This window comes from Equus quagga, chromosome 6 (genome assembly GCF_021613505.1).
Source record: "Equus quagga isolate Etosha38 chromosome 6, UCLA_HA_Equagga_1.0, whole genome shotgun sequence".
In the NCBI taxonomy this organism is placed as follows: domain Eukaryota; kingdom Metazoa; phylum Chordata; class Mammalia; order Perissodactyla; family Equidae; genus Equus; species Equus quagga.
The window spans coordinates 63,232,683-63,244,988 of NC_060272.1; the positions used below are offsets into that span (position 1 = coordinate 63,232,683).

Sequence of the window (12,306 nt, forward strand, 5' to 3'; positions counted from 1 at the left end):
CTCTCCACTGTTTGACATTAGGTCTCCATCGTCTCTCCCTTGGAATCAATTGCTGCCTCTTCCGCAGCACCACAGCCTGTGTATGGACTTCCCATACAGCACGTGTCAGTCTGAAGCATTACTAGCTGTTTGCCCTGCAACCCTGGGAAGGGTGTTTTTCTGCCTTGCCATATTACAAACTCTGAAACAGGACTGTGCCTTATGTATCTAAACTTCTATTTGTGAGGTTGGTTGTCTGATTTGATTGTGTAGTCTGGTTGTCTCAACTGTATAAGAAGTGTCATATTGCTTGATTTTCCTTAAAATACAACTACCTTAGCCTCCTAAGTCCCATCCACCCCAGTGGGAGAAAATTCAACCTCAGTCCACTTTAGGTCTTCCTGGCGTCGTGTCATGTGAAGGTCCTGGGGTCTCTCACGAGACAAAACATTCAGGGAGGCCTTTCTGCCTTCACGCAACATCGGTTCCCCTCACCTGCCCTTAATCAAGGCCTCATGGCACCTTGAAGATAAAGGTGCAAGACCTCCCAGAAGGAAAAAAACCTCTCTTGAGAGCCATTTGATAATTCAGCTCTGCCCAGTTCCCACTCCCGCCAAAAATGTCATGTTGAAACGGAAGAGAAGTTAACCGTCAGGTTTCCTGACCAATGGTCTGAGACCCTGACTCAAAACGTCCAGAACGCTGGACTTTCATATGCGCACAACAGCAGTTCTCAAACTCGGCTGCCCACTAAAGCACCCAGCCAGCTTCTGAAAGCAGGGTGCCTGGGCCCCACCCAGACCGTCTGGGGCAGAGCCTTGGCATCTGAGTTTTTTAAATGTTTCCCACACGATTCTACTGCACAGTGAGGGGTAAGAACTGGTGGGCTAGGGCAAACTCCCTGGGAAACACTTCGCCGTCTGATAATGACCCTCACCTGCACAGGCGCTTCTGCCTCAGGTGCCCCTTGGTGGGCGGGCAGCTTACTCTTCTTCACCAAATAGGTTTTATGATTTATTTTTGAGTCCTCCTTTAACACAAATTATACACAGTCAACAAGATTGGTTCTGTGTCAGCTCTGAAGGCAGGCTTTATGAACCTCACAGGGTTGGAATGGGATCCAGTGAGGAAATGCTTTCCTCCCGCTGGAGGGCTGATGGGTGGGAGTGTCTAGATATAGCTCGCTCGCTCTGACTCTTTTTCCCTCTGGCTCCCCTGGTATTCCCCAAGTGCTTCTTCTGTGGACTCTCTAGAAATGTCTGCTATCCATCCTTCCGGACTCTGGTTTCCCATCACAGACCTGCCTTAAAAGTAAGGCTGATGATGGCACAGGGCCCCCCACCATTAACCAAACCTCTGCTCTGGGTAGAACCACCTCCAACCCGCCCCCTCCCAGTTCATCCGGTCCTCTGTCTGAACCTTTGTGCGGTTCTTTCAGAAAGCCCTCCTCCTTAGCTCTGCCTCTCCAAATTTTACTCTTCTTCTCTGACCCAGCTTAGGCGCCAACTCGCTTCTTCCATAAAAACTCTCCTCCTGCTCATCCTGCTCGTCTTCACTCCTATGCACCTCCAGGGCTTAACTACATTCAGTTTTATTTGATCATTGCTTCAGACACGTGTGTCTTATCTTCCCAACTATTTATGAGTAGAAGTGCATATGCTAGAAAGACTAGAGGTTTTAGAATCCGATATTTAGTCTGCCTTGTAATACCTAAGCGACTTTGGATGAGTTATTTCACTTCTCTGTTATGGGGAGTAAATGAAATAAAGCATGTAAAAGCTCTAGTTCAGAGGCTGGTACATACAATTGGATTGTGCCATATGCTCATTTCACCTATATTAATTCATTTATATGCACACGGGGTTGGGGAGACAGAGAGAAAGAGATCAATTTCAGCAATGTGGGTGGTTCTACTCAATGAGTGGGTAGCTCAAGTGCACTGAGAAGGGAGGCCAGTCTCAGTGCACACAGGCCTCTCATAGGGGGAGCCCTCCAGGTGTTTCTAGTGTTTAAATATCCGTGTGTTTTTCATATAACATGGGCTCTAAACACAGGCCAGCTGTATTTCATCTGGAGCTCTACTGAAAAAGCAGTGATCTGAGAGACTGAAGAATGAGTTTCCAGTGTAGTACCTTTAAGGGATTTTCAAGAATCATCTCAACTGCACTCAAATATTGCCTCATATAGACTTGAGAACCTTACCCCTGCATACCAGACTATTCCAATATAGTTGGATTCCATAAGGCTGGTCCTTTGTCCTACCTTATGGGCATGAACTTATTTTCTGCATCTAATCAGTAGCTGCTCAGTCAACACTTATGGACTGATTCATGAGGAAGACAATCAACAAGTATTTTCAATACCAGCCCTTCCTAAGCGAGAATCCCAGATATCCTCATCATCTTGAGTAGTCTCAAGTAAACCACAGAAAAGCGAAGCTTCAATTAGACCTGACAGCTTTCCTATTAAAAAAAAAATGTTTGCATGATGAAACTTTCTTTTCTATGAGGAGATCCTTACTTTTAATGTCTACTCAATTTAGTTAGCTCTAAATCAATAGAACAATGTTCCCTTTAGGAGGATGAATTTATTTACCTCCGGTTCACTCCCTATCTTCTTTCTAATTTCCTTCATGTCATTGTGGTACTGTTGGCGTATTTCCTCTAACTGCTTCCAATATTCCTGGAAAGCAATTCCAACACAAAAATTTTAAATGTTTATGAACAACTTAACAAAAACAATCTCTATACAGCCTATGATTTTAAAAATGTGTGATATATAATAAGAATTAGAAAACCTGTCGCTCCTCAGGATGCTAATCTGCCTTACATTTTGGCTGTGACACTTTACTCCCTGCAAGTTATACAGTGGCTTGGGGTGATGGCACTTTTATAAATAACCTCAAATGCATGAATGACATACAATTACTTTATATATCCCATTTCTAATATAATTGTCTTATGGATTTTGTCCTCCCAAAAAAGATATGTTGGAGTCCTACCTGCCAGTACCTCAGAATGTGACCTCATTTGGAGATAGGGTCACTGCAGATGTAATTAGTTAAGATGTGGTCATACTGGAGTAGAGTGGGCCCCTAATCCAATATGACTCATTTTGACTCAACTTTTAAGAAGATGACCATGTGAAGACAGAGATACACAGGGAGAACACCATGTGACGATGGCAGAGAATGGAGTTATACAGTGGCAAACTAAGAAATGCCAAAGATTGCTGACAAACCACAAGAAGCTAAGAGGAGGCAAAGGTTCCCTTACAGGTTTCCCAGAGAGCATGGCCCTGCCGACACCTTGATTTTGCACTCCTAGCCTCCAGAACTGAGAGACAATAAATTTCTGTCATTTTACTTTGTTAAGGCAGCCCTAGGAAACTAATACAAATTTCAAAAATGGTCATGATGGACAACGACTTTGTCGATTCAAGGTGAAAAAGCTTATGAACCTGGCTCTGTTGCATTCTCTGAGAAGGTGCAATACCTATCTCTGTACCCCCAGCACGGGGCTTCATGAGAGGGTGTCCAACAAGGACCCGTGCAACAGGCTCTCTCAGGCGCTCTGTGCATACTAAGAGCAACACCCTACTACAGCTCAGAGACAAGGACATGAGCACATTGGTAGCCCCAGGTCAGACTGTTTTCAACCTGTTCCTTCATTTCGTTTCTCCTGAACTGCAGCTCCTGGAATCTGGGCTCTTCTCCGTTACTTCTTAGAGTTTGTCTCTGGTTGTGATTTGGCTCAGCAGAAGATGGACGGAGGCCCTATTATTTGAATGAAATAATTTATAAAGCATACTTGCATTTTGGAAACATCTTCTGGTTTGACCTTGACCTTTTCCTTTAAACAAGAATTACATCACCCATCAAACGCAGTACTTGAGAGTTTTAGAGGGAGCAGTAGAATTTTCTTAATTTAAGTATGAAATATTAATAAAGAAAATTAATAAAACCATTTGCGTTGTTTATCCTAAGCAATCAATTTTATGCCACCATATGAGACACCTAGATCCATTTTCTGAACTGGTGGATTATAATTATGAAATTAAAGCTCTGTAAAAGCTCAGCAACCCCTGGACCATGAAATTAGATAGGGGAATAGAACTAGAACTATTGAGCAGTTGAAAATAAGAGTGATACAAATAGGATGCACATCCAGCCGCCCTCAGGCCCCAGATTTTGACACTATACCTAAGGGTAAAGATTAACTTTCATTTCATATAAAATAGTCACTTTAAAAAAAATCGTGTAGAATTCTAATACAATAGAATCAAAGAGCTGCCACATTGAAGGGGACCTTGAAGCTCATCTACTCCAAAACCATCATTTATGGAAAAGGAAATTGAGGCTCAGAGAAGTTGCGTGACCTGCCTAAGGTCATACAGCAAGAGTCAGTACCAGGGAAGAAACCAGGCTTCCAGACCCTGAACCAAGCCTATTCCCACTATGCTCCCTTAGCTAATAAAAATTAGGGAAGAGGACGAGATAGTCTTGATCATCTATGTGGAATGAACTTTGATTTAAGAATTCGTGAATATTTGTGAACAGAGGAACTATGAGGAAATTCCTGATTGCCTTTCATATTAGGTATTTTACTTACCAACTGCTTTTCCACTTTCAACTTATATTGCTGAGCTTCAAGTTTCCTCTGAAGGTATTCAGCAGGCCTTAGGAAATAACAATGTTCCGCTTGAGTGGAAATTTGGACTAGTCTTAGGTACCGACTTGATAAGCGGATTTTCAGTTTAGGAACGAGATTCACAATCCATTCTGTGGCTTGAGGTTCCGAGTCCAAGAAGTAATTCAAAGTTACAGAATGCTTATATTGGAGAAGAACATCTTTGGACTCAAGAGGAAAGGGAGGTAGAGAGAACAGTAACAACTGGGGAGACAGGCGAGGATAAAACAAAAATATTCAGATCCACTGATTTTTCTTCAGGGTAGAGATCAGTCCTGCCATAGGCCATGGCATGTTGGAGGAAAAAGACGAACCCACACCTGGATCTTCTTAGGCGCTGTGTGAGTATCTAATCTATAGCCCTGTCACTCTCTCGTCATGTCTCTCACCATGTTTAAGGTATTTCTCCTCACAATTCTGGTCTAGCCACTTTCAGGTTTATACCTATGTTCTCTATATCTATCTTTTTTGCAGAATTTCCTGCCAAGAATTTCTGTAATTACTGATTGCTAAATAAAAACTTCCACACTTCAGATCATAGTACAAATTATGTGATAAAGTTTTTTTGGAATACCAGTAACTTCTAGGGCTTCAAAGACAGAATAGTCACTTCAGCAATGACTCCTCTAGGAGCATCATGATGGGCAGTCCCCAGCTTATGAAGAGTCAACTTAAGAAGTCAGTCATTTAGAAATATGCCAAAACAACAAGCTAGTTAAGATCTCTGGGCCTTGTTCCTCATCTGTAAAATGGGCCCAATACCATCTCACAGGAGTTGATATGAGGACTAGAAGAGATTACGTGTGGGCAGGTGCCTGGCCAGTGTCTAAGACAGAGATAGTGTGTCAAATGAGGGCTAACGTGTCGCATTCATCTCTCTCAGAAACCTAACCAGAACCTGTAACAATATCTCCATGAGAAAAACTATTCAGTCACCCAGGGGCTGCTCAAAAGACACTCTCTCCCCATCTCTCTCTCTCTCTCTCTATATATATATCCAACTCTGCACAGATTCCTCTTCCTCCAGGCAAGTATCAAGAGTGGATTCCTACGGAATCAGAGCTCTGATAGAGAGAAAAGTAGAACAATGAGGAGGGGGTTACCAGTCATCAGAGGGGCATCCTGGGATACAGTTGGATGGGGCTTTTGATGAGTAGCAGTGTACAAGGAAGAGAAAGAGCTTTCTATCACCTTATGTGAGAGTTTGGGAGATAAAATCATATATAATCAAAATAACTGATAGTTTGACAGCTCTCACCTCTAGACAAAGAGTAGAAGAAACATTTTCTTTTGTTTGTTTGTTTTTTTTGTGAGGAAGATTGGCCCTGAGCTAACAACTGTGTCAATTTTCCTTTATTTTGCATGTGGGACACCACCACAGCATGGCGTGATGAGCAGTGCAAAGGTCTGCACCCAGGATCTGAAACTGCAAACCCCAGCCTGCCGAAGTGGAGTGCACCAACTTAACTACTACACCACCAGGCTAGCCCTGGAAGACACATTTTCCCAGTGGCTGAGAAAGGGGAAAGGAAATTTTGTGGCTGCACTTAGTTCATATGTAAAACGTATGTCACTCATTAGTTGAATCCTGTATGAATATTACAGATTGAACTAATGGAACACACGTTTTGATGGTCATGGAGGTAATTAAAAATGTGTTATGAAGATGGATAAAACCATAAAGGTGCCCAGTATCTTTAAAAATACATCTACTTTTCCCATCACACGTTTCTGAAGAAATCATTCTTTTATCACTCTTTCTTATCTTAATTTTCATTAGCTATCTGAAATCACCATCACAGTCTCTTGTATTTTTCTTTATTCATCCAAAATTTCAATAACAATAAATAACCAGAGTCACAAAAGTTAGCAAATTCCCAACCCTGAAAGAAAAATGTTACGGTAAAAGCCTTTTTTTAAAATGACTCTCAGGGGATGGACTATAATTAATTTTTGGGTGGTGAACATGACGTAATCTACACAGAATTCGAAGTATATTACAACGTACATCTAAAAGCAATATCATGTTATAATTCAATGTTACTGCAATTAAAAAAATAAAAATTAAAAAAAAAGTCAAAAAATAAAATGACTCTCAGCCTTAGGGCTTCAGGCATCAATTATTCCGGACAGAGGAACACTGACATCCGTGTGAAAAAAAACAACGGAAAATATTACAGATCTGCATAAATTTGTTATGGAGAAATTTTTTGAAAGTCTGCCATAATGAGCAGTTTATTATTTTCTTTCTAATACAGCTGTCTTCTGAAAAATCCCAACAATATAAATGCTGAATGAAATATATTTTACTTTTCAGTGTCTCAAATGATAATTTGATTAGAATTCAATTAGTATTGATTAATATTAATAACCTCTTTGGAAAATGACACATATACAACTATTTTCATCAATCCCAGACAGTGGAATTTACTAGAAGGAAGAAAAAATATTAAAAATTCAAGAGTATGACTCTTTGCCCACAGTTAAACGGCTACATGAATGAGAAGATGACCTGCATCAGACTTGAGCTGAAACAGGGCCAAGGGAGCTGTGAGTCAAGTATTTAAAATGAAGTTTGGAAGTTCTTTCTGGATTATGTATTTTAGGAGAATTGAGAAGGATTTCAGAATAAAGAATATTGATATATCGAGATATTGTCAGAGAACCAAAGCTTAAGTTAGACTGTGACATTACCATTGATTTGGTGGTGGGCTGTGACTTTCTTCCTGGCTATAATTCTCCTCCACTCTGGTATTTTTTTGAGGAACATGGTGGTAATTTGGTTCCTGAGCTCTCTTTCTCAACAAGTCAAGCTGAGCATAATAAAAATCGTAATGTCCACACACTGCAGCGAGTTTGGGCCTTTCTACCCTTTTTATCTGAAGGATTAAAAAGAAGAGAGAAGATTTTTAAAAATACATAATACAGATCTATAGACATTGACAGTTTGCCGGTGACCATAGCTAAGACGAGGCATTAAAGGTATATTTTTGTTGTTTTTGCTCTAGACTTGTTTTCAGAGTAAAATAATCTTAGAATCCCCAAATTCTAGAATTGAAAAAGATCTTAGATGTCTAAGTACTACAGTATAGTAGTTTATAATTTTGCTAAGGTGTGGCTAAGAATTCATGGCTAGTGGGTCAAAAATACTTAGCCAGTGAGTATGCCTAGCCAACCCAAAATCTGAAACTAAATTCCATATATTGTTTTCTAATTTTCATAAACTTATTTACGCCTTCCTGTACTTTGTGGGGGAATAAATAGTGTTCAATTCACAAATATGGAGATATGCAACATTTTTAGGTTCTGATAAATTGACTAAATACAAAATGGCATCATGACTTAAAGAAAAGAAGATGTTGAGTGACTCAGTCATTCTTCCCCGGTAAACACAAGGAAAGTCATGTAACAGTTGTGACAGTCGTATTATCACCCCAAACTGCCTCTCACTAGCCACCCTTCCCAACCAGAACAGAAGGAGAGGAGGAAATCAGAAGCAAATGTTTGTCTTGGAGCTGAGCAGAAACCCACTGAGCCGGAAGACAAGAATCAGACCAAATTAACGTGTGAAAACCAGCCAAGACCCTGTTGCAAACTAGCAAAGTAGGGTCAATTTAACATTAATCCCTGACAACTTGGCCTACTTACAGTTGATAAAAAGAGAAAAACAAAGTCACAACATTGGAAAGACCTAGAACTGATAGTTGGAAATATGAATAATCAAACAAATGGTCAAAATGGAAATTTCCTTACTGTAAAGAAATAATATGCTATATTCTTTGTTCTTTTAATGCTATGTGTTTCATATATATATATTATATTGAACCATGTGGAGTTGTAGATATTTGACCATCTTTAACTTACAAAAATAGTACTTTCATATAGTTATATTTAAATATTAAAGTAAATGTATAAAATTTGGTTTATTAGTCTAAACATAAATTATATATTTATTTTTAAAATCTTTTAAAGCGTCACATAGTTTTCTTTCTTTTTTTTTTTCTGAGGAAGATTAGCCCTGAGCTAACATCTGCTGCCAATCCTGCTCTTTTTGCTGAGGAAGACTGGCCCTGAGCTAACATCCGTGCCCATCTTCCTCTACTTTATATGTGGGACGCCTGCCACAGCATGGCTTGTGCCAAGCAGTGCCATGTCCGCACCCAAGATCCGGACCGGAGGACCCCGGGCCGCCGAAGTGGAACATGTGAACTTAACCGCTGTGCCACCAGGCTGGCCCCAGTTTTCTTAGTTTTACAGTTTTACCTATATACAACCTAAAAGAAGGTACTTGTTAAAAAATGGTTAGAAATAGACAGATGTATTAGAAGAGATTCAACAGCTTTGGGATTTCTATAAATCCCCATCCAGTAGTGAGAACCTCAGAGGTGGTTCCTATGGAGACCCATTCATTTCACTGCATTAAGCAGAAGCCTTCAAAGGATTAGAAAAACGTCAATTTGTTCCCCTTACTTAATCCACTCCCAAATCTTTTAGGTGTTTTTTCTCTCCTACAGGTCTGCTACAAAGTATTCTAAATCAAAAGATACTTTTTTTAAAAATTTCTTTAATAAAGTTAAGCCACATTCTATCAAATGAAGGGCAATAATTTAACCAATAGTTTCAAAAATCTGTACACCAAGACATTTCTCTAACATGTCCACATTTCAAGTAAACACTTAGTATACGTACTTCCAAATGGTCCTCTAATTATATATACCATGAGCCTTCTTTAAAAATACAATTCATTTAAAAGACAATAGCCATCTTACACCAGAAGCATTTTACTAGCATGAACTAAAGGATTCAACACTCCTCTGAAGTGGATTCAAATAACTAAGCATAAAGAATCTCTAGGAAAAGATCAATGATTATCTGATAAAACATTTTCAATTCTACATAACATGTCACAATTAAGACTATAAAATGGGTACCATGCTACTCACTTGTCCTCTAGAGAAAAACTTTGAAGAAATTAGAAGAATTTGAGTTATAAAAAGAAAACTAAAATTAATATACAGAATACTTAAAAGAAAATACAGCATTGCTTTAAAAAATGTAACACATGGAAGTTGCCCAATGAAGGATCACTTTAATGCTTATTACAGAATAATTTTATTGTAAGTACAAAACTAGTGGACTCCAAAGTAATGAGCTTGTACCCACGAACATGTGCAAGTAGGTCTGTAGAATGTGTCATTAGCTAAAAAGCCAGAGGAAGGGTTTGGTTCGACTTACAGACACGGGCTTCTGGTTTCCAGCCGGTGGTCTCCATTCATTTCTATGTAGTACTTGCTTCCTTTTAATCGGCTCCGATATCCTTGATCTTGGCAGGCACTTTCCTTGGAATCTCACTTTCTGTATTTTAGAATCTTATTTAACCAAAATAAAACAACTTCAATTTTTAAAAACTTCCCCATCTTTAATATTGATGCTTGCGAGAGTATAAACATAAGGGACATTTCATAGCACAGTAAATTTACTTTAGTCAGAGACATTTGTACCCAGTGAGAGAAGTGCTGATGAAAAATTACCATGCATTTTCTTTGAATGGAGAAAACCATTCTTTCCAGGGTTCCTTTACATACTTCTAGCAATATATAACACTACTTTTTTAAAAAATTTAGGAATTAATGTTAACATTTACAGAAACGATATGCATAGGATAATGGCACAAGTAATTGAACGTAGTCCTCAGAGCTTGGGTTATCAGGCCACACCATCCGCGTTGCATTGTTGTTTGAAATGTATGAGTAGGTCTTCTAATGTTTGTCTCCGTCACCATCAAAATGTGTTCGTTTTCCTTTTTCCTATGTTAGAGCTGTGGACAAGGCACTTTCTCTCACCCTCCTCTCACCTACTTTCTAAATATTCTCAAACCAGACCAAATACACCAATACCAAACCAAACCCAACATGGCAAAGAGGCTCACTCATTTGTTTTCCCTTTATATCTTTCCTCAATTTTAGTTTCCCTGTCACAGTGGATAATATTTCCCTATAACTGATTCCTGACTAATGAGAAGAGAGGAGATGAATCCTGGAGGTCATGCATGAGCTAGATTTACAGGCACACCCACTAGTCACCATTGGACAAGATGATTTTCCCCCTGTTTATATTATTCATATATATATTTTTTTCTCCCCAAAGACCCTAGTACACAGTTGTATATCCTAGTTGGAAGTCATTCTAGTTCTTCTGTGTGGTATGCTGCCACAGCATGGCTTGATGAGCAGTGCATAGGTCCACACCCAGGATCTTAACTGGCCAAACATGGGCCACCAAAGTGGAACACGTGAACTTAACCACTATGCCACCAGGCTGGCCCAGAATTTTTTTTTTTTTGGTGAGGAAGATTGGCCCTGAGCTAACATCTCTTGCCAATCTTCCTCTTTTTGCTTGAGGAAGATGATCCCTGAGCTAACATCCATGCCAATCTTCCTCTACTTTGTATATGGGACAATGCCACAGCATGGTTTGATGATCGGTGTGTAGATCCACGCCCAGGATCCAAACCAGGGAACCCTGCGCTGCTGAAGTGGAGCATATGAACTTAACCACTATGCCAGCGGGCTGGCCACCTCATAGTTTTTAAATGTCCATGTTCAATATATTTGGTGGAATTTCCCCACTAATGTTGTCAGCCATAGATTATAACTCACTGTATGAGACACATGTAACAAATGTCTTTTGATTGTATGGCGACATCATTCTTACCCTGGACCATCTTCCCAGCAGGTCGGGAAGCTGGCGATCTTGCTCCACATATGAGGGTGTGACTGAATTCTTGCTGAATGACCTAAAATCAGACGCATGTGTCAAGGACCTGCTAACCAAAATCTCTGTCAAAATCCAAACAGAATCACCTCCAAACTCACCTCAGGAGTCAAGAATTTGGCAATAAGATTCTCTAAAAAGGGCCTTTTCAAAATGGTATTAATAGATGGCCGATCTCGGGGAGACACTTTGAAGAGCTGAGATATCAAGGACTGCAGGTCACGGGAAAACCTTGGAGATATTGGGGGAAAGTGTGCTTGACAAATCTTCAGAACCAGCTGGTGTAAGTTGTTACCCTCAAACTGAAAGGACAAGCAACAGTGATACTAAATCCGAGAAAAATTCAACACTAGTATTTAAAGTGATATCAAAAAAGCAAAACAATGTTTTTAAGCTTCAGTCAGAAGCACCATGGTCCACCCTAAATTTTTTCCATCAACTATTATTTTATGAGTAGATATTGCTGCAGTTACTCAATGAGGTGCCATGTTATTTAAAAGGTCTTTTTTAAGGTTTTAATTTTTTCTTATTATCAAAATAATATTTACTCATTATAAAAAACTGGAAGGTATAGGAAGTTATACAGTCAGGAAAAATATGTATAATTTCACCACCCAGAGGCATATTTCCTTGTAGTCCTTTTAAAAATAATGTTTAATTTATAGAGTCGAGGTCATAATGATATGAAATTTTACATTTTGCTTTTTTCATTAACATCCTATAAACATGTCCTCAAAAATTCGTCATAAACCAGAAAATCTTCCAGTGTATGAAACCATCAGTTATTTATATATAACAACAATATTCAGCAGCATCGTGTGGCAGCAAAGATCAGGTTTTGGTCGGACACTTACAAGCCTCGTGA

The 12,306-nt window shown here is 39.4% G+C and overlaps 1 protein-coding gene across 10 annotated transcripts in view; it reads right to left on the bottom strand.

Annotated features, from left to right (window-relative positions):
* NEK5 (NIMA related kinase 5) overlaps positions 1 to 12,306 on the bottom strand; it is a 62,481-nt gene that overhangs the window by 24,952 nt on the left and 25,223 nt on the right. For 9 of the 10 annotated variants that reach the window (XM_046665129.1, XM_046665133.1, XM_046665138.1 and 6 more), the window contains 8 exons: positions 11,543 to 11,743; positions 11,382 to 11,463; positions 9,903 to 10,036; positions 7,362 to 7,546; positions 4,590 to 4,656; positions 3,638 to 3,754; positions 2,575 to 2,661; positions 917 to 1,009 (listed from right to left, as the gene is read on the bottom strand). In XM_046665129.1, the coding sequence (XP_046521085.1) occupies positions 917 to 1,009; positions 2,575 to 2,661; positions 3,638 to 3,754; positions 4,590 to 4,656; positions 7,362 to 7,546; positions 9,903 to 10,036; positions 11,382 to 11,463; positions 11,543 to 11,743 (966 nt within the window). The remainder of the gene's footprint in view (positions 1 to 916; positions 1,010 to 2,574; positions 2,662 to 3,637; positions 3,755 to 4,589; positions 4,657 to 7,361; positions 7,547 to 9,902; positions 10,037 to 11,381; positions 11,464 to 11,542; positions 11,744 to 12,306) is intronic. The other variant, XM_046665132.1, reaches the window with a different exon arrangement.